Raw genomic sequence first — 21,681 nt, 5'->3', positions numbered from 1 at the left:
AGGGTAAGTTTGTAGTCTGTTACTATGGAGACACATAGCTCTGCATAGGAGCTGTGAACACAAAACGGTATTTTTTAATTTTTTTTTTTAGTATGGTGACTGTGTAATTAAATATATTTGAAAACATTATATTAGTCCTGGAATTATTCTGTTTGTACCCTGAAATAAGTAAAAAGAACCCTATTAAAAGATGTAGGAGATGGCTGCATACTGTATATAGAATAAAGAATATATATATTATTATAATCCATCTCATTTAGTGCAAAATTTTGCAAGACTGTGCTTTATGTTGTGACAAAATCGCAAAGTTTCACATAGTTATAAAAATAAGGGTCATTGAATTAGGCTACATTCCCACCATGAGTTTTTTATGTTGCAGATTTTCTGCTCCCATTAAGTAAATGAGGTCACTTGTAATTTTTCAAACAATACTCAGTGTAAAAAACTCATCGTAGCAATGATATGTTGTCATATAAGTGCACCATACGGCGGCACAATATAGATGACTTAGAAACATGATGCTGAATGTACTCCCCGAGCTCAGATACTGCACAGGTTTTGTGCTCCCACTCTTTTTCATGTTCATAAGCCCCAAAATTCAATAAAAAAAAAATACAAAATTCAGGAAAATAGAATTTTGAACCACTTACAAACAGAAATAAATCTATAAGTTCAGACATTTTCTGTAACAAAACGTTGTTTAAAAATAAATATTTAAAATCAAATTCTAAAATATATATTTAAAAATAAAATAAAATTCTATTAAGCCTATATTACCACACAAAAAAATAAATAAAAAAAATGTCAAATTAAAAAATGTTTAAAAATTGATTACTTATTCCATGTAACAAATAACTTTCCATTGTAATTTGTATAATCATAATGTCAATTTAAATATTAATAATGATTAAAATTTTGTTTCTTCTTGTTTTGGCTTATTAATACCCTTAGAATTAAAAAAAAAATAATAATACCCTTAAAGGGCTTGTACAAAATCCTACAAATACTGTTGAGTACTACACAAACAGCATTGGACAAATCCACAATTTCACTTAACGGAGCTGCAATACCCATCGCCACCGAATGTGGGGCTGATTTTGGAAGCCAAGTTTTTTTTTTTTTAATCTTAGCTAACCCCTTAGTATTAAAAATATAAAAAAAAATTATTAAAATTATTTGTAACACAGGGAAAAAATATATATATTTACTAATCCAGTAATTGTAACCAAAATAACCCAGAAAAAATATTTTAAAGTGAAATTTTGAATATTATTGGATTTGATACATTTAAACCATTTGAAATAATAACCATGGTAACATTTAAGGTGATAGGAATTATTTCCACAATGTCTCTCCATATAGATATTGAATATTTTATTTTACACAACATAACAACACAGAAGTTGTTGTTCTGTACAGCATTTGCCTAAAAATAAAGGCAACACCATCGTCACTCAAAAATAAATGCAGTCTGGTCTTTTAAAAAATATTTTTTTTTTTAACTAATTCTTCCATAATTGGTCTTTTTTTTTTTTTTTAATATATTTTAATATGTTGAAAGCTTGAAGGAATTTTCCCATATGAAAGGCTTTTATTGTGAATTCAGTCTTAACTTTTTTTTTATTTATTTTTTTCTGCTATGGCAGAACCAGGAAGCCAGTCCTATAGGAAGGGAAGGCACCGGTGCTGATTCCTAATTTTCACAACTTGCTATTTTGTATCTTGTAATCACCAGAAAAAAAAAAAAAAAGTAACAGAATGTGCAGGTGACGTTGACACAATCCTGTAGTGGCCAAAAATGTTGAGACAAATTGGAATCCCCCTTTTTTTTTTTAAAAAAAAAAAAAAAAAAGAAAAAATAATTAATTTTTCCATTGTGCTCGAAATTTTTCGAAATTGATTTTTCTTCGAATTTTTTTATTTTTTTTTTAATGGTACTAATCACACAGTGCTTTCCAATATCCACTCTGAACTTGAAAAAGTCGCTTTCCCGCTGTCCATGTCTGAATTATCTGACTTAACCAAGATCCCGTTCATGGACATGCTCCTCTTCGACCAAAGTCCACCTGTGTTCCGAGAGTTTACATAACAATGGTACTCCATAATTTCACCATTTAAAGAGTACCTCCGCTTGGCTCTATAAGTGTCCGCGGGTAATGTAAGGAACTTACTTGGCCTTGATTGTGCTCTCTTATAGGTTGGTGACCCGGTGGGACGACTAGATAACCGGAGGGCAGTTGAATTATTTCTATTTGTGTTTTGGGACTCCATATTTAAAACGGTTTCAGTTTGTGAGTCCGTTTGTTTTAATTGAGTTTTTCTTTTTTGCTTCAGTGAAGCCGAAGCATTTGAAGTCCACGTATGAGGCGAGGCAGAGGTAGTAGCGGCCGCACCTTGGCTTGAGCAGGTGTCAGAAGATGGTGCCCCGCTGTCTGTAGACTTGCAGCATTGCGGACTCTCGTCATGTCCAACCCCTTGCTTGGAAGCTGACGGGGGCATGGATGCACTACAACTTTGATTCTGCGAACCGTTGGTTTGAGAATACACGTTGCTGACTTTCGTGGCTTTGTGCTGCCCGTTCCCGTTGCAAACTTTATACCTAATCATCAAGATAATTATAAAAACAAGGACGGAGGCCACGATGATTCCACCTATTATAATTATCATGGTGCCTCCCAAGAACTGCGACTGCATAAAATGACAACGGACGTAATCTTGCTCGGTCGTGAATTGGATGCAACCGACAACCCTGGTGGCCGTGAGGGACGTAATGCCGTCGTCATAAATCGCTAAGACGCAAAGGTCGTAGACCGTTCCCGAAGCCAAGTTGTTCACACGAAAGGTCTTGCTCGTCGGAGGAATCATTCTGGAAGAAAACAAAGACATGTCACAATTATTCACCGGGACAAGGCATGAATTAAAGTATGTACGTCTTCTATTCAAGGACATAAATCTGGACCCTGCTTTGCATTTACTCTAGGACATTTTTTTGTTGTTTTCATGTTTTTAGGCATTTTCAGTCTTCGCAACATTTTTTCACCATTGTGAAATTTTTTGCTCCAAAAACTGTGTAACCTTTATTTTTTATTTGCAATCTTTTTTTTTTCTAAAGAAAGGGGTAAGTTATTACGAGCACACTTTTTAAAAGTTACTTTCCATTGTGGCAATGTTGCTGCTATTTGGCCCAATTTATCACGGTGCTGCAAGATGTTTGATACATTTTGCGCATCTTTAGATGTAAACTTTCCGTCTACAATGGGTTTTTTTCTCCCATCTACTGGAGTAGAGTTGCAACTTTTTTTCTGCAACGTTTTAAGTCACATTTCATGAATCTGGCTTGCATCTCATTTACATACTAACCATGCCCACATTGACAACCATTCTTATATAGCAGCGAGTGCGGCGTAAAATAAAAAGTTTCAAATTTTGGCACAAAAACCCACTTGTGCCAAACTTTCAAACTTTTGTTTTATTAAAAATATTGGCGCAAAAGTCTTAATAGATGTTCCCTCCATGTGTCAGGAAGGCTTAGGCTGGGATCATACATACGGTTTTCGTGACAGTTATTGATTAGAGTGAATGGAAAAGAAAGAAGTATCAATTTCTTAAAACGATTTTTCCTTTTCTGATCTACTCTCGACTTTGGCCTAAAGCTGCCACAAAAATGGCATTTACTGTCCACTCTTCAACATTGAAATTGCAACACAAAGAAGTAAAAGTCATGGAAGTTACTGATCTGCACATGAGGAAAGCATGGAAACAAAAAAATTTGCAACTTCTCAGTTAATGGAGTATGAGCAACAAGGAAGAAATTCCGGCTCCTCCAGCCTCGGCTCCTGTCACTGAGCATATTAATGGTCGCCTGAGGAAGGTTCTGACTATGGATGTACAAATCATCAAAATCCTCTGCTGGCAGCTCCTGTGTAATCACCAACCAATAACGTCCTCGATGTGCTGAATGGAGACAAGTACGAAGAAGCTGCAGCCACGAGAGACAAGTCTGGAGATGCTGCAGCCACGGGAGACAAGTCCGGAGATGCTGCAGCCACGGGAGACAAGTCCGGAGACGCTGCGGCCACGGGAGACAAGTCCGGAGATGCTGCAGCCACGGGAGACAAGTCCGGAGATGCTGCAGCCACGGGAGACAAGTCCGGAGACGCTGCAGCCACGGGAGACAAGTCCGGAGATGCTGCAGCCACGGGAGACAAGTCCGGAGACGCTGAAGCCACAAGAGACAAGTCTGGAGATGCTGCAGCCAAGGGAGACAAGTCCGGAGACGCTGCAGCCACGGGAGACAAGTCCGGAGACGCTGAAGCCACAAGAGACAAGTCTGGAGATGCTGCAGCCAAGGGAGACAAGTCCGGAGACGCTGCAGCCACGGGAGACAAGTCCGGAGATGCTGCAGCCACGGGAGACAAGTCCGGAGACGCTGCAGCCACGGGAGACAAGTCCGGAGACGCTGAAGCCACAAGAGACAAGTCTGGAGGTGCTAAAGCCACGGGAGACAAGTCTGGAGGTGCTGCAGCCATGGGAGCAGGTTTAAGCCACACTGGCGGCTCACAGTAGCACCTGCAACATGTGGCCTGGCGTTGTTGTGTTGGAAAAGTGGTCACTTTGGAGAAATGGCCGTATTACTGCATTCAGGGTGGCAGAACTTTCCTCAGACGACCATTAATACCCTCACTGATAGCGGCCGAGGCTGGAGGTGTCGGGATTTCTGTGCATGGCGCTCATATTCTAGATTGAATAAATCAAGATGTTTCCATACTTTTTCCATTTTTTTCAACATTTGTAGATCACTACTGTCTCCATCCTGTGATTTCTTAAATTCCACAACTTTTCCTTCTTGGTGTTGCAGTTTCCACATTGCGGAGTGTTTGATTCCAGCTTTAGGGTATGTTCACACTGAAACCTGCTTCAAAATCCACATTAAATAAACTCTATGTGAACATATCCTTAGGCCGGGTGCCATGATTAATTTCTATGGCGTTTTCTTTGTTTTCCACATTTGCAACATTTTGCTTAGTGTCCTATACTGAAGTCTATGGGAAAAGCGCCAGAAAAACTATACTGAGAACATCCTGCATTTTGGGGAAAATCATAGAATACAAACACAGTTCTATATATTTTTTAGGATTTTTTTTCACATTACAAGAGGAATCTGTGGCTCATCTTGTAATGTGAAACTATAACTCTCATCATGCGCAGCTGGAGCCGCCGCTCACAGATCACTCTGTGTAATAAAAATAAACCCTCACTTTTTGAGAAATCCCTTCCTGACGGATCGATTCTGAAAGGTGTGACTGTTACATAACTCGCGTCTAAATAAATCCACTTAACACCTTTCCGCTAACACTTCTTTTCCAGCTTTATCTCCTAAAATAACGTTTGACATAAACTGCAGATTTAGGATCATTGGACTTACAGAATTTCCCTTTCATTAAAAAGAAAATCCAGTAAATCTATTTTCTTACAAGCGGTGGAGTCATTCAGTGCTCGGAAATAGCCGTCACATCCAGGTCATGGAAGCTGAGAAGGGAGATGCCCGGCTGCTCAGATCCCCAGCGATCACCCTAAAGAAGAATCTGCTGGTAAGTGTTCCATTTCTCTACAGCGCCACCACAGGTAAAGTGAGGTATAACACTCATTCTAATGGATGTCAATGAGCTGACCCTGATAAATAATAGATAGTAGATAGATAATAGATAGATAATAGATAGATGACAGATAATAGATGATAGATAGATAGATAATAGATAGATGATAGATAATAGATAGATAGATGATAGATAATAGATAGATGATAGATAATAGATAGATAGATAGATTTATTGATAGATGATAAATAATAGATAGATAATAGATGATAGATAATAGATAGATAATAGATAGATAGATAGATAGATAATAGATAGATAGATGATAGATAATAGATAGATAGATAGATAATAAATAATAGATAGATAATAGATAGATGATAGATAGATAATAGATAATAGATAGATAATAGATAGATAGATAATAAATAATAGATAGATAATAGATAGATAGATAGATAATAGATAGATAGATAATAGATAGATGATAGATGGATAAATAGATAGATAGATAGATAATAGATAGATAGATAATAGATAATAGATAGATAATAGATAGATGATAGATAGATAGATAATAGATTAGATAGATAGATAGATAATAGATTAGATAGATAGATAGATAGATAATAGATAGATAGATGATAGATAATAGATAGATAGATAGATAATAAATAATAGATAGATAATAGATAGATGATAGATAGATAATAGATAATAGATAGATAATAGATAGATAGATAATAAATAATAGATAGATAATAGATAGATAGATAATAGATAATAGATAGATAGATAATAGATAGATGATAGATGGATAAATAGATAGATAGATAGATAATAGATAGATAGATAATAGATAGATAATAGATAGATAGATAATAGATAGATAGATGATAGATAATAGATAGATAGATAGATAGATAATAAATAATAGATAGATAATAGATAGATGATAGATAGATAATAGATAATAGATAGATAATAGATAGATAGATAATAAATAATAGATAGATAATAGATAGATAGATAGATAATAGATAATAGATAGATAGATAATAGATAGATGATAGATGGATAAATAGATAGATAGATAGATAGATAATAGATAGATAGATAGATAGGTAATAATAGACCGATAGATAGATAATAGATAGATAATGATAGATACTAGATAGATAATAGATAATAGATAGATAATAGATGGATAGATAGATAGATAATAGATAGATAGATAGATAGATAGATAGATAATTAGATAATAGATAGATAATAGATAGATAGATAATAGATAGATGATAGATGAATAAATAGATAGATAGATAATAGATAGAAAATAGATGGATAGATAGATAATAGATAGATGATAGATAGATAATATATAGATAGATAATAGATAGATAATAGATAGATAATAGATAGATAATTAGATAATAGATAGATAGATAATAGATAATTAGATGATAGATAGATAGATAATAGATAGATAGATAATAGATAGATGATAGATAGATAGATAATAGATAGATAGATAGATAGATAATAGATAGATAATAGATAGATAATAGATAATAAATAGATAATAGATAGATAATAGATACATAGATAATAGATAGATGATAGATAGATAATTAGATAATAGATAGATAGATAATAGATAATTAGATGATAGATAGATAGATAATAGATAGATAATAGATAGATGATAGATGGATAGATAGATGAAAGATAGATAATTAGATAATAAATAGATAGATAGATAGATAGAGAGATGGATAGATAATAGATAGATAGATAGAGAGATAGATAGATAGATAATAGATAGATAGATAATAGATAATAGATAGATAATAGATAGATGATAGATAGATAGATAATAGATTAGATAGATAGATAGATAGATAGACTGATGTGTGTGAGAAAGACAATAGAGATATATAGATACAGTAGGGAAAATAAGTATTTGATTCTCTGCCGATTTTGCAAGTTTTCCCCCCTACAAAGAATGGAGAGGTCCGTAATTTTTATCGTCGGTCACTTCACCTGTGAGAGACAGAATCTCACAATAAATTCAGAAAATCACATTGTAGGATTTTTACAGAATTAATTTGCATTTTATTGCATGAAATAAATATTTGATATAATAGAAAAACAAAACTTTATATTTGGTCCAGAAACCTTTGTTACAATTACAGAGGTCAGACGCTTTCTGTAGTTCTTGACCAGGTTTGCACACTCTGCAGCAGGGATTTTGGCCCCCTCCTCCATACAGATCTTCTCCAGATCTTTCAGGTTTCGGGGCTGTCACAGGACAACATTGAGTTTCAGCTCCCTCCAAAGATTTTCTAATGTGTTCAGGTCTGGAGACTGGCTAGGTCACTTCAGGACCTTGAAATTCTTCTTACGGAGCCACATCTTAGTTGTCATGGCTGTGTGTTTCGGGTCATTGTCATCCTGGAAGACCCAGCCATGATCCATCTTTAATGCTCTTACTGAAGGAAGGAGGTTGTTGGCCAAAATCTTACAATACATGACCTCATCCCTCCTCTCTTCAATATGGTGCAGTTGTCCTGTTCCCTTTGCAGAAAAGCACCCCTAAATTATGATGTTTCCCCCACCATGCTTCACGGTTGGGATCGTGTTCTTGGGGTTGCACTCCTTCTTCTTTCTCCAAACACGGCAAGTGGAGTTGATACCAAAAAGATATATTTTGGTCTCATCTGACCACATGACCCTCCCCCATGCCTCCTCTAGATCATCCAGATGGTCCATGGCAAATTTCAAATGGCCTTGGACATGTGCTGGCGTGAGCAGGGGGACCTTGCGTGCCCTGCAGGATTTTAATCCATGACGGCGTAGTGTGTTACTAACAGTAATGTTTGAGATTGTGGTCCCAGCTCTCTTCAGGTCATTGACCAGGTCCTCCTGTGTAGTTCTGGGCTGATTCCTGACCTTTCTCAGAATCATCCTTACCCCATGAGGCGAGATCTTGCATGGAGCCCCAGACCGAGGAAGATTGACAGTCATCTTGTGTTTCTTCCATTTTCTAATAATTGCGCCAACAGTTGTTCCTTCTCACGTAGCTGCTTGCCTATTGTCCTGTACCACATCCCAGCATTGTGCAGGTCTACAATTTTGTCCCTGGTGTCCTTAGACAGCTCTTTGGTCTTAGCCATGGTGGAGAGGGTGGAGTGTGATTGATTAGTGTGTGGACGGATGTCTTTTATACTGGTAATGAGTTCAAACAGATTAATGCAAGTAATGAGTGCAGAGTAGGAGGGCTTCTTAAAGAAAAACTAACAGGTCTGTGAGAGCCAGAATTCTTGCTGGTTGGTCGGTGATCAAATAACTTATTTCATGCAATACAATGCAAATTAATTATTTAAAAATCATACAATGTGATTTTCTATATTTTATTTTTTAGATTCTGTCTCTCACAGGTGAAGTGTACCTACAATAAAAATTACAGACCTCTCCATTTTTTGTAAGGGGGAAAACGTGCAAAATCGGCAGAGTATCAAATACTTATTTTCCCCACTGTAGTTAGATACTAGATAAATGTAACATAGATGGATTGATATTTAGGTAACATATAGATAGAACATAAGATAGTCTACAAGATAGAGAAGATACAGTACATAGATAGAATATAAATATTGAAGTAAAGGTGGATATGAAATAGATGAATAGATACTTTGTTACATGTGAGATAGAACACAGATATAGCTGTAAGATAGATATGAGACAGATGATAGACGGATGAGAGAGCTGCAGCCTCTTATTTAGTGCTAATAAATAATGGTTACACCTAGAATAATAATATTTGGGGTCAGTATCAGTAGATGGAGCAGATTAGTAATTGTACCATAAAACTGTGTTCTAATAAGAGAGTGACTATTACACGGAGTTCTGCTCCCAGGAGCGGCGATGGGGGAGGGCGGCATTTATTTTTCATGTAGTGTGTATAGCTAACTCTTACATAAATAAATCAGAATTTCATTTGTAGGAATATAACCATCCGGTACGTACAGCTATAAACTCCAGACCTTGAAGCCGCGGTTAATGCTGCGGTGTATGGACAATCTTCTATGAATGAGTAATGCGTGTATTGCTCTACATACAGAGTGAGCACCTGGGAAATTTACGGTCACTGAGTACGTTAAGTGGTCTCTGGATTTTTTATAAATAAATTTGCTGATGATGACCTACATCTAACGATTCTGCTCAACACTCGAGTTCCTGATGTAAGGAGAAAAAAAAATACATCCCGGCAGCTGCAGATAACACCCAGACGAAAACATGAGAACCTGCTAATCTTCATTTTGATAGACCACACATGGCCGCTCCATGTTTAACAAGTCTTCACAGATCAAATATATGTAAAAAGGTGAAAACTTTGAAAACTTTTTCTTTTGCAGTAACATATGTAATGACTATAATATACAGGGTCAGTTTTTTGTTTTTTTTTAATCAATAGGTCCCTGAGTATCTAGAAAAGTTCAGCGCTCTGGAGTTTATTTATACTCCATACAAATAATACTTCCATACAGTGGCCACACAATAATACCGCTATACAATGCCTCAATAGTAAATTAATTGTTAAAGTCTGGAGCAGTAAAAATACTCTTTCACTGGATAGTAAAGGTTTCTCTGGTATATGTTTCCACTTTCATACAAATAATACTGCTATATAAAGTCAATAAATAATACAGCTATACAATGACATAATACCGCTATACAATGCCTTAATAGTAAATTAATTGTTAGTAAAGTCTAGGGCAGTAAAAATGTACTTTCACTGGATAGTAAACGTCTCTTTGGTATATGTTTCCACTTTCATACAAATAATACTGCTATACAAAGTCAATAAATAATACCGCTATACAATGACATAATACCGCTACGCAATGCCTTAATAGTAAATTAATTGTTAGTAAAGTCTAGGGCAGTAAAAGTGTTCTTTCACTGGATAGTAAAGGTCTCTTTGGTATATGTTTCCATTTTCATACAAATAATACTGCTATACAAAGTCAATAAATAATACCGCTATACAATGACATAATACCGCTATACAATGCCTTAATAGTAAATTAATTGTTAGTAAAGTCTAGGGCAGTAAAAATGTTCTTTCACTGGATAGTAAAGGTCTCTTTGGTATATGTTTCCATTTTCATACAAATAATTCTTACATACAAAGTCAATATAATAATACCGCTATATAATGACACAATAGTTAGTTGATAGTAAAATCTACTGCAGTAAAAATGTTCTTTTCCTGGATAATGAAGGTTTCTCTGGTATATGTTTCCACTCTTATATAAATAATACTTCCATACTGTGGCCACACAATAATACTGCTATACAATTCCTTAATATTAAATTCATTCTTAGTAAAGTCTAGGGCAGTAAAAATGTTCTTTCACTGGAAAGTGAAGGTCTCTCTGGTGTGAGAGACCATTCCCACTCCCATTCAAATAGCACGTTTATACAAAGGCCATATAATAATACCGCAATACAATGACGCAATAGTTGATAGTAAAGTCTAGGGTGGTAAAAATCTTCTTTCTCTGGATAGTGAAAGGCTCTTTGTTATATGCTTATACTCTCAAAGAAATAATAATGGACACACAGTAATGCTGCTATACAATGCCACAATGGTAAATTTAACAGTTAAGTCTAGGACAGTAAAAATGTTCTTGCTCTTGATAGTGAAGGGGTCCCTGGTATATGTTAACACTTCCGTACAATGGTCACACAATAACACCGCTATACAATGTCTAAATAGTAAATTAATTGATAGTCAAGTCTGGGGTAGGAAACATGTTCTTTCCCTGGATAGTGAAGGGCCTCCTGATAAATATTTATACTCCAATACAAACAATAGTTTCATTCAATGGACAGAAAAGTATACCGCTATACAATGTCTCAAAAAAAAAATAAAGTTTTGTGCAGTAAGTATGTTCTTTCCCCTGGATAGTGAAGGGCTCTCTGGTATATGTTAACAATTCCATACAATATAGTACTTCCATACAATGGCCACACAGTAATACCACTATACAATACCTCAATACTCAATACAATTAATTGATAGTAAAGTCTAGGGCAGTAAAAATGTTACCATACAATGGTAACAAAACAATACCCAATAATGCCGCTATATGATGTCTCAATAGTAAATTAATTGATAGTAAAGTCAAAGTGGCATAAATGTTCTTTCCCTTAATAGTGAAAGTATCTCTAGTATACATTTATAGTCCCATACAAGTAATACTTCCATATTTTGCCCACATAATAAAACCGTTATAAAATGCCTCAATACTTTTTTAATAGTAAAGTCAAGTACAATAATCCATTTTTTTCCCCAGGAAAGTGAAGGGCTCTTTGGCATTTACTTATACTCTCAAACAAATAATATGTCCTTAATATAGGCACTCAATAATACCGCTATACAATGCCTCAATAATAAATTGATTAATAAAGTCAAGGCAGTAAAAAGTTATTTTAATGGCTAGCTAAGGGCTCTCTGGTACATGACAACAATTCTATACAATGGCGGCACAATAATTCCACCATACAATGCATCAATTGTTAGTTAATTGATAGTAAAGTCTAGTAATAATGTTCTTTACCTGAATAGATCTTGTATATGTTTCCTCTTCCATACAAATAATACTTCCATACAATGACTACACAACAATCCCGCTATACAATGCCTCAATAGTTAATTGATATTAAAGTTTAGGGCATGAATACTGCTCTTACAATGAATAGTGAAGGTCTCTTTGGTACATGTGTATACCCCCATACAAATAATACTTCCATACAGTGGCCTCAGAATAATACCGCTATGCAATGCTGCAGTAGTTAGTTGATAGTAAAGATTAGGGCAGGAAACGTTCTTTTGCTGGATAGTGAAGGTTGATACATGTTTATACTTCCATGCAGATAATACTTCCATACAGTGGCCACACAATAATACCGCAATACAATATCTCAATAGGAAATTAATTGCTAGTGAAGTTTAAGAGAGAAGTGTATTTTTATACAGGTAACGAGTTCAAACAGGGGCAATTAATACAGGTAATGAGTGCAGAGTAGGAGGGCTTCTTAAAGAAAAACTACCAGGTCTGTGAGAGGCAGAATTAAGGATTAGTTATTTTTTTATAGACTTGGCTTTTACGGATATGATTATACCAAATATGCTCATGGTTTTTATTTTTTATTTTCTTTATTTTTGAATGGTTAAGAGTGGGTGATTAAAAAAATAGCATTACAATTTTTGCACCGTTTGCCTTCTACAGCCTCTGAGAGCATGGTCCATTGCTGGCTTCAGAATGAGTTAACTGAAAATCCTTCAGTGATCTCGTTTTAAAGGGAGCATTTGCAACTCCTCTTATCTTTATTTTTTGAGCTCCTCTCAGCAGATTTATGACCACAGAGTGCATCAAAGTAGGATGTGCAGGTAATCAAAGAGCCTGTAAAAGTCAAAAGGTGCAACATTTTTAATGAAGCCCAATTGCAAAAATTATTTGAGAAAAAAAATGTCCTCAAAGGTCAACAAGCCTTAACCCCTTTACCCCCCAAGGTGGTTTGCACGTTAATGACCAGGCCAATTTTTACAATTCTGACCACAGTCACTTTATGAGGTAATTACTCTGGAACGCTTCAACGGATCCCCCTGATTCTGAGATTGCTTTTTCGTGACATATTGTACTTCATGATTGTGGTAAAATTTCTTCGATATCACTTGCGTTTATTTGTGAAAAAAATGGAAATTTGGCAAAAATTTAGAAAATTTTGCAATTTTCAAAATGTAAATTTTTATGCCCTTAAATCAGAGAGATATGTCACACAAAAGAGTTAATAAATAACATTTCCCACATGTATATTTTACATCAGCACTATTTTGGAACCAACATTTTTTTTTATTAGGAAGTTATAAGGGTTAAAAGTTGACCAGCGATTTCTCATTTTTCCAACAAAATTTACAAAACCATTTTTTTAGGGACCACATCATATTTGAAGTCACTTTGAGGTGTCTATATGACAGAAAATACCCAAAAGTGACACCATTCTAAAAGCTGCACCCCTCAAGGTGCTCAAAACCACATTCAAGAACTTTAGTAACCCTTCAGGTGCTTCACAGGAATTTTTGGAATGTGGAAGAAAAAAATTAACATTGAACTTTTTTCACAAAAATGTTACTTAAGACCCAATTTATTTTATTTTCGCTAGGGTAACAGGAAAAAATGGACCTCAAAATTTGTTGTGCAATTTCTTCTGAGTAGGCTGATACCCCATATGTGGGAAAAAAAACACTGTTTGGGCGCACGGCAGGGCTCGGAAGGGAAGGAGCACCATTTGACTTTTTGAATGTAAAATTTGCTTGAATAATTAGCGGACGCCATGTTGTGTTTGGGGAGCCCCTGATGTGCCTAAACAGTGGAAACCCTCCACAAGTGACACCATTTTGGAAACTAGACCCCTCAGGGAACTTATCTAGATGTGTAGTGAGCACCTTGAACCCCAAGGAGCTTCACAGACGTTTATAGCGTTGAGCCATACAAATAACATTTTCACATTTCTCGAACAAAAATGTTTTTCAGCCCCCAATTTTGCATTTTCTTAAGGGTAACAGGAGAAATTGTACCATGATATTTGTTGTGCAATTTCTCCTGAGTAAGCAGATACCCCATATGTGAGGAATAACCACTGTTTGGACGCACGGCAGGGTTCGGAAGGGAAGGAGCGCCATTTGACTTTTTGAATGTAAAATTTGCTTGAATAATTAGCGGACACCATGTTGCGTTTGGGGAGCCCCTGATATGCCTAAATAGTGGAAACACCTACCCCCCCAGTGACTCCTTTTAGGAAACTACACCCCTCCAGGATTTTATCAGTGGTGTAGTGAACATTTTGAACCCAGAGGTATGACATAGAATTTGATAACATTAGGTCATCATGTTGAATAAGTTGTCATTAGTCTTGAGTGCAAGTGCCCGCTATTTGAGTTTGCATCGGGTACTAGGGTATGAACCATTTATCGCGGGTGCTCGAGTCCTCGCCCCGCATGTTTCACGGTTATTAGACACTCCAAAAAAAACATGTAGGGATCGCTGGTGCATGGCAGGCAATCCCCACGAGGTTTTTTTGGCTGTATAACAGCTGCATAACATTTGGGGCGGAGACTCGAGCATGTCACTTGAGCACCAGCTATATTCGGTGCATACCCGAGCACCCGATGCAAACTCAAGTAGCGAGCACTTGCACTCAACATTAGTCGCCATACCGTCATTTTTTTTTTTACTTCTGAAAAAATTCCAACCCCAACCCTAACCCTAGCCTAACCCTTGCCCAACTCTAACCCTAGCCTAACCATAACCCTAGCTTAACCCTAGCACAACCCTAACCCTAGCACAACCCTAACCCTAGCCCAACCCTCACCCTAGCCCAACCCTAACCAGAACCCTAGCCCAAGCCTAACCCTAGCCAAACCCTAACCCTAGCACAGCCCTAACCCTAGCACAACCCTAACCCTAGCACAACCCTAACCCTAGCACAACCCTAACCCTAACCCTAGCACAACCCTAACCCTAGCACAACCCTAACCCTAACCCTAGCACAAGCCTAACAATTGAGAGCTATAAATTTTCCATATTTCGGCCGACAGAGTCATGTGGCAGCTTGTTTTTTGCGGGACAAGTTGACGTTTTTATTGGTACCATTTTCAGACACATGATGTTTTTTGATCGCTTTCTATTCTGATTTTTGGGAGGCAGAATAAACAAAAACCAACAATTCAGGAATTGTGTTTTTGTTTTTTTTTATGCCGTTCTGCGTGTGGTAAAATTGATAAGGCAGCTTTATTCTTCGGGTCAGTATGTTTACAGTGGTACCGCATTTATATATTTTTTTTATATTTTGGTGCTTTTACCCAATAAAATCTATTTTATAGAAAAAATAATTGTTTTTGCATCGCTTTATTCTGAGAGCCATAACTTTTTTATTTTTCGGCTGATGGAGCTGTATGGCAGCTTGTTTTTTGCGGGACAAGATGATGTTTTCAGCAGTACAATTTTTATTTTCATTTGTCTATTTGATCGCGTTTTATTCCATTTTTTGTTTGGCGGTATGATGATAAAGCATAGTTTTACGTTTTGTTTTTTATTTTATTTTTTTACCGTGTTCACTAAAGGGGTTAACTAGAGTGACAGTTTTATAGGTCAGGTCATTCCGGACGTGGCGATACCAAATATATGTATTTTTATTGGTTTATTTTTTTTTCATAAGATTATTTATTTATGGGTACATTATATTTTTATTTATTTATTTTATTATTTTTTTCATTTTTTTAAAATATTTTTACTTTTTTTTTTCACTTTCTGACATTTTTATTACTTTTACACTTTGTCCCACTATGGGACTTTCACTTTTTTGCAGCCTGATCGGCTGTATAGCACAGGGATGCAGCACCATCCCTGTGCTATGCAGCCTGTTAGCGCTGCATAGGGAGAAGTTACTTTGGTCGTGCACTGCGCATGACCAAAGCAACTTTCTGCCTCCTGGTGACCTGGATGTTGTCATGATGACATCGGGTCACCATGGCAACATCCGGGACCTTACTCAGACGCCGCGGTATGCTGGCCGAGAAGGTAAGTATTGCGCTTACCTCCTCTTGCCACTGGAATGCTGCGATCGATTTTGATCGCAGCATTTCGGGGTTAATTTGCAGGGAGCAGTGCGGGACCACTCCTGGCACATAGCACCGGGCATCAGCTGTGAGAATCAGCTGACACCCAGCAGCGATCACGCCCGCACCGCTTGTGTGCGGGCAAAATCGCCAAGGTGTACTAATACGTATCTGGCCCATAAGGCCAGAAAGGGGTTAAAGAAGATTTTTCTAAAACTAGGCCCAAGAGTTACATATCCCATATTTCATTAGAATAAAAAAATATATATAAAATAATTTTTAAATTGCCGATAACCAAAGGCAAATCCGGTCCTATTCAATATGTAATAACACAAGATATAGTGGGAGAGGCGAGAATGCAATGTTCTAAAAACAAAATTCCTGTGTCTCAAATCGCATTCTCTGCGGAGATGAGCGGAAATTATTAGTCACCAGATTCACATTCCAGCACGAGGTTCTAGAAATAATCAAGTTGCAAAATAATTTGTAACTAAATTTGTCGGACGATGTGCAACAGGCAGCCATTCTGGAGTGCCAGTCAACCGCGGTGTTAGGAGGGCGGTTGCAGACAACTTTATTAAAATGGAATGCAACCGACCCCGGTGTCCGCAATGCAGCCTGGAGGACTGCTGCCGAACACTTTCCGGGTGGAAAGGAAAGCAACAACTTAATATTAAACCCTTCCGTGTTCACAGCACGGAGATGAGCGTCCGGAGACGCACCTAACAGATTAACCCCTCCGTGTTAGTTCACACGGAGCGGGTATAACGGTTCACACAATCTCCAAGAACCGCAGGGAGACGTCTGACCGGGGGAGCAGCAGTAGCCCTGTCTGCGATACAGGCGGTACGCTATGGGAGATGGCGCTATAGCGGTTCACACAATCTCCAAGAACCGCAGGGAGACGTGTGACCGGAGCAGAAGCAGTAGCCCTGTCTTCGATACAGGCGCTACGCTATAGGAGTAGGCGCTAGTGTGCGGGTGACTCACGCAGACGGGTACTTGCCCTCTGCCGGCATGCTACCGGACAGAAGGAGTGTTGCTCCACGTGGTCCACAGGAGACCGCAGGCTGCTCGGGGTGTAAGGGGACCCCCTATGACAGAGCCAGACTGCAAGGCGAAGCTACCTGCCTACTTTCACTAGCCTGCCTCTATGAAGCTAACCTGCCTAGCGGAAACTACATGTGGAGTACAGACGTCCACACAACCGCATCACAAACTCAAATGATCTGAGCGCGCCGCCATGTTTGTGGGCGGGCCTTTTAAAGACTAAGCCCTGCCCACCGACGTGCCATTGGTGACGTTACCCGTGGACCAATCAGGCGGTACCAGGTCACCGGGTCAGGTGGATACCGAACCACCAATCATGATCCGCCAGGTCACGGACATGCTCAGTGCGGAAAATCCTGGACTTAGACTCCACGAGCCCTGTCTCCCTCTGCAACCTATGCTTAACACTGCTAGGCACAAGTACCTGGGAGACAATCTGTACGGCTTGTGGAGCAGTTAGGCGTTGGGGCTGATGATGATGCTGAGTAGCATCAGCTCTGGCTAGACTGAAATGGGAGACCACAGAAGGTCCTGAACCCATTTCAAATCCAGCACCAGACCAACGCCTAACACGCGGTGGCTCAGTGTTTTCGCACTGTAATGCTCAGGTCCTGGATTCAATCCCACCAAGGAAAATTCCTGCATGGAGTAGGTATTTTTTCCCCATGTCTGCGTTGGTTTTCCCATCCCACATTGCAAAGATAAACTGGTAGGCAGGATAGGGAAGCCGGTGAATCTCCAGGTAGGCCGCTGTGCAGGAGTAATCCACTTACCCGACATGAGCAGCATCTCATCATTCATCCACCAAACTATCTAGTTTATTTATAGAAGGAGAGGGAAATTGGGGAATGATGATAAGAGTTAATGTCCCTGGTGGACGCTTGGTACATCAGTTCGATACTGCCGGTGCCCCAACGGGGACAGTGATGACAGCAAACATTGGAAAGCATAATAAATATTTACAGATGGAAAACTACATACATACAAATGTAATATGTAAAAAGCAAGAAAAAATCCTTCTACTCTCCTCACCGCTCACCCCTCCAGCCACTTCGCTCCTCACGGTCACCCGTTCTCATTGCATCTTCTGAACTCTGGCTTTGATTAGGTCCGGGGCAGTTCCGTAAAGAGCACAAAAGATCACTATGTCATAAAGTCATGACGTGCCTTTTGACCTTGAACAAGAATGCACAGAACCGTCCTGGGTCTCTTCAGAGACTGAAGTCACGGCTCATTGTGAGACAGATTTCAGCACCAACAGCAGGGATCAGAAGATGCAACGAGGACCGTACTGGTGCTGATGACTAGCAGAAGAGCTGGACAAGTTAGGGCATGCTGAACCTCATCAGAGCCAGAAGTCCTGGTCTAGCGTACAGAGGTCCCAGCATTTTGTATGCCTGCACTCGTAAGGCCAAAAACCTTCCTTTCCTCATCAGAGTCATAAATCCTGGCCTTGCGTGAAGATAAGATTCAGACCTTACACTGATGAGGGGCAAACACCCCGAAACACGTGTCTGCAAATGAAGTGTCTGGTTTGGCTTTCATCCTAAGTCACGTGACAAGGCTCGTTAAAGGTTTGAAATTAACTTTTAGGATTGTTACATTCAATAGGTGAAGAGGATATTTTCATACCTCTATCGAACGCACCCTTCCTAAATCTAACCAAGAATCTGATTTACATTTGACCCTAACTTTGCCAAATACTTTAAATTTTAAGGCTGTGTTCCACATATTCTAGCAACGATGCGTTGCAGTTTTACCACAATTATGGAAAAAACACATTTTATCCGCAATTTTTGAAAATTGCTATAGTACTACTGTAAATCTGCACTACAACCACAATGTGTGAACAAAGCCTAAAGGTTGTTTTACCTTTTGTGACAATTCTCATAATTCAACCTCAGGTTTTTCACTAAATTAACATATTTTTTTATAAATCTTTGCAATGATTGATGCCAGAGAACATTCTTTAACTTAGAAAATACATGTACCGTACCTGTAGACGAGGGAGTCATCGTATGTGCCGTTATATTGTATCTGGAACATCCTTATCCCGGGGATATTTCTTTGAAAATTGAATTTAATGAGTACAGTGGATGATGTTGCTTCCGCCACCACCACCTTCTTATCTTGGCTCAGTTTTGTATCTCCGTTGCTGCTACTTGCATTAGAACCAGACTTGGTGGACGTCAATATGTCCGATGACCCAGGATCCGGCTCCTGAATGTGATTCGTACTATTCACTAAGTGTGGGAGCTTGATTATGTGAAGACTGATTGTTTTTGTTGTCTCTCCGGCAGGATTTGAAGCAATACATGCGAAAGGACCTCCATCTTTGACTGTGGTTATAAGAATGTCTAGCGTTCCATTGTCATAAACCAAAATCCTTGATCCGTTAGATATTAACTTTCCTTCCGGGGATATCCAGTGAACTGCGGGTTCGGGATCTCCAAGGGCTTTACATTTTAATACCGCTCTTTGACCTTCCAGGACTTCTACATCCGGTGTGTACCTTGTGATAAGTGGTGGCTCACATAAGAAGTCTTCTTCTGTGATAGACCAGAAATAACGTCCCGAAAGAAGAGGTGGTGACGCACATGTTTCCAAATCATCTTCTCTCAGAAGGCGCCTCAGCCATAATAATTCACAATTGCAATGTAAGGGGTTTCCACCAAAACTTAACGCGAATGTTGAGGGGCTTATCATCCCTGAGGTTGCTAGCACCTGGGCTCTCTGAAACAGAGGGTCTGGGGGTAATTTTTGCAGTTTGTTGGATGTTACATCTAATCTATTTAGCTTGTGCAGATGGGAAAAAGTTCCCTTTGGGATGTGCTCGATCATGTTGTGATCTAGACTAAGCGTGTGCAAGCTGACCATTTTTTCCACCGCTTCCCAAGGAATGGTCTCCAAGTTATTGTAGGATAGGTCAAGTTCCTCCAGGGCTAAAACATCATCAAAGGCGGTGAGTGAAATTAATATCAGCTGGTTGTTATTAAGTATCAAATGGTGGAGATTGGACAGCCCGGTAAAGATGTCATTGGTGACTTTAGTCAATCGATTGCTGTTTAAATGCAATGCTCTTAAATTGCGCAAGTCGGCGAATGCTTGAGGTGTGATGTAACTTATTGTATTCCTGGACAGAGTTAGTTCCACCAAGCTTGTCATATTTGCAAAATCTTTCCGTTTTATACTGGTGACGAAGTTATCCGCTAACCGTAATTCTACAGTCTTTCGGTTGATGTTTGGTGGGATGAAGAGCAAACCTTTCTTGTCGCACAAGGTTGCGAGATTTGGAGACAGATTTTGACAGGCACAGCGCTTAGGACAGATCTCAGCTCTCACCGCCATGCCAATGAACAACAGATAACCAAACAGTTTTTCCATTGTAGATCAGGTTAAAAAGCCTGCAAGAAAAAAAAAAACAGAGATATCCACCGTTAGTGTCAAGAACATTATAGATTTTTTACATTTTAAATTGTAAAAAGTTAAAAGACTTTTTGATTCGTTTTGAAATGGAGCTGAAAAACCAAAAAAGTAGCAATTATTTTAATTTCATTAATCATCCTTCCCTGTTAATGAAACGATCATCCTTACAAAAGCCACATCAACCCCCAAATCTCTTGCCTAGACCTTTTCCCCAATTTGTTATCAGATTTCCAAAATTTAAAACAATTCTAATCACATTTAATAAGTACTTGTTGAATATCCCTCTCTGCTACAGAAACAATCATATTCTTACTTAAACCACATAAACCCTTGAATCTTTTTCCCATGCGTTTTCCCCAAATTGTTCATCAAATCTCCAATATTTTCAGAAACCAATGAGAACAATTCAATTCAAATATAATAAATAAAACTTGTTCAACATTTATAAACAATTATATCTTTATTTATACCACATCTAGCCCTTTTCCCAAATTTTTATAAAGTTTTCTACAATGTTCAAACCCAAAGAGAACAATTTAAATCAAATTTAATAAAAATTTGTAAATATCTTTCCTTGCTAATGAACAATCTTTACTTATGCAGCGATAACTCCTTTATTTTTTCCATTGCCTTTTAACCGGTTTTTAATCAAATTTTCTCAAATTTGATTAAAAATTTTTACCCAAATTTTAATCAAATTTTAATCAAATTTTCAAACCCAATTTTTAATCAAATTTTCAAAAATTTTCAAACCGACAAGAAGCAATGTCAGCAAATATAATAAAAATTACTTAATTATCATTCCTTCCTAATAAAACTATCCTTACTTACACAACATCAACATGGGAATCTTTTTCCCATGCCTTTTACCCAATTATTATCAAATTTTACAAAATTTTCCAACCTGACGAGAACAAT

At 37.8% G+C, this 21,681-nt stretch overlaps 1 protein-coding gene across 1 annotated transcript in view; it reads right to left on the bottom strand.

Moving 5' to 3' along the window:
• Window positions 1-1,523: 1,523 nt before the first annotated feature.
• The window catches only part of LRFN5 (leucine rich repeat and fibronectin type III domain containing 5), a 388,786-nt gene continuing 368,628 nt past the window's right edge, over window positions 1,524-21,681 (bottom strand). The window contains exons 3-4 of the mRNA XM_073638357.1: window positions 19,334-20,741; window positions 1,524-2,866 (exon numbers count right to left, since the gene is read on the bottom strand). Of these exons, the coding sequence (XP_073494458.1) occupies window positions 1,942-2,866; window positions 19,334-20,721 (2,313 nt within the window). The 5' untranslated portion in view covers window positions 20,722-20,741 and the 3' untranslated portion in view covers window positions 1,524-1,941. The remainder of the gene's footprint in view (window positions 2,867-19,333; window positions 20,742-21,681) is intronic.

Source organism: Phyllobates terribilis, unplaced genomic scaffold (assembly GCF_046119375.1).
Source record: "Phyllobates terribilis strain yellow unplaced genomic scaffold, ASM4611937v1 Scaffold_7__3_contigs__length_470593459, whole genome shotgun sequence".
Classification (NCBI taxonomy): Eukaryota; Metazoa; Chordata; class Amphibia; order Anura; family Dendrobatidae; genus Phyllobates; species Phyllobates terribilis.
This window is presented reverse-complemented; position numbering and strand designations above follow the sequence as displayed.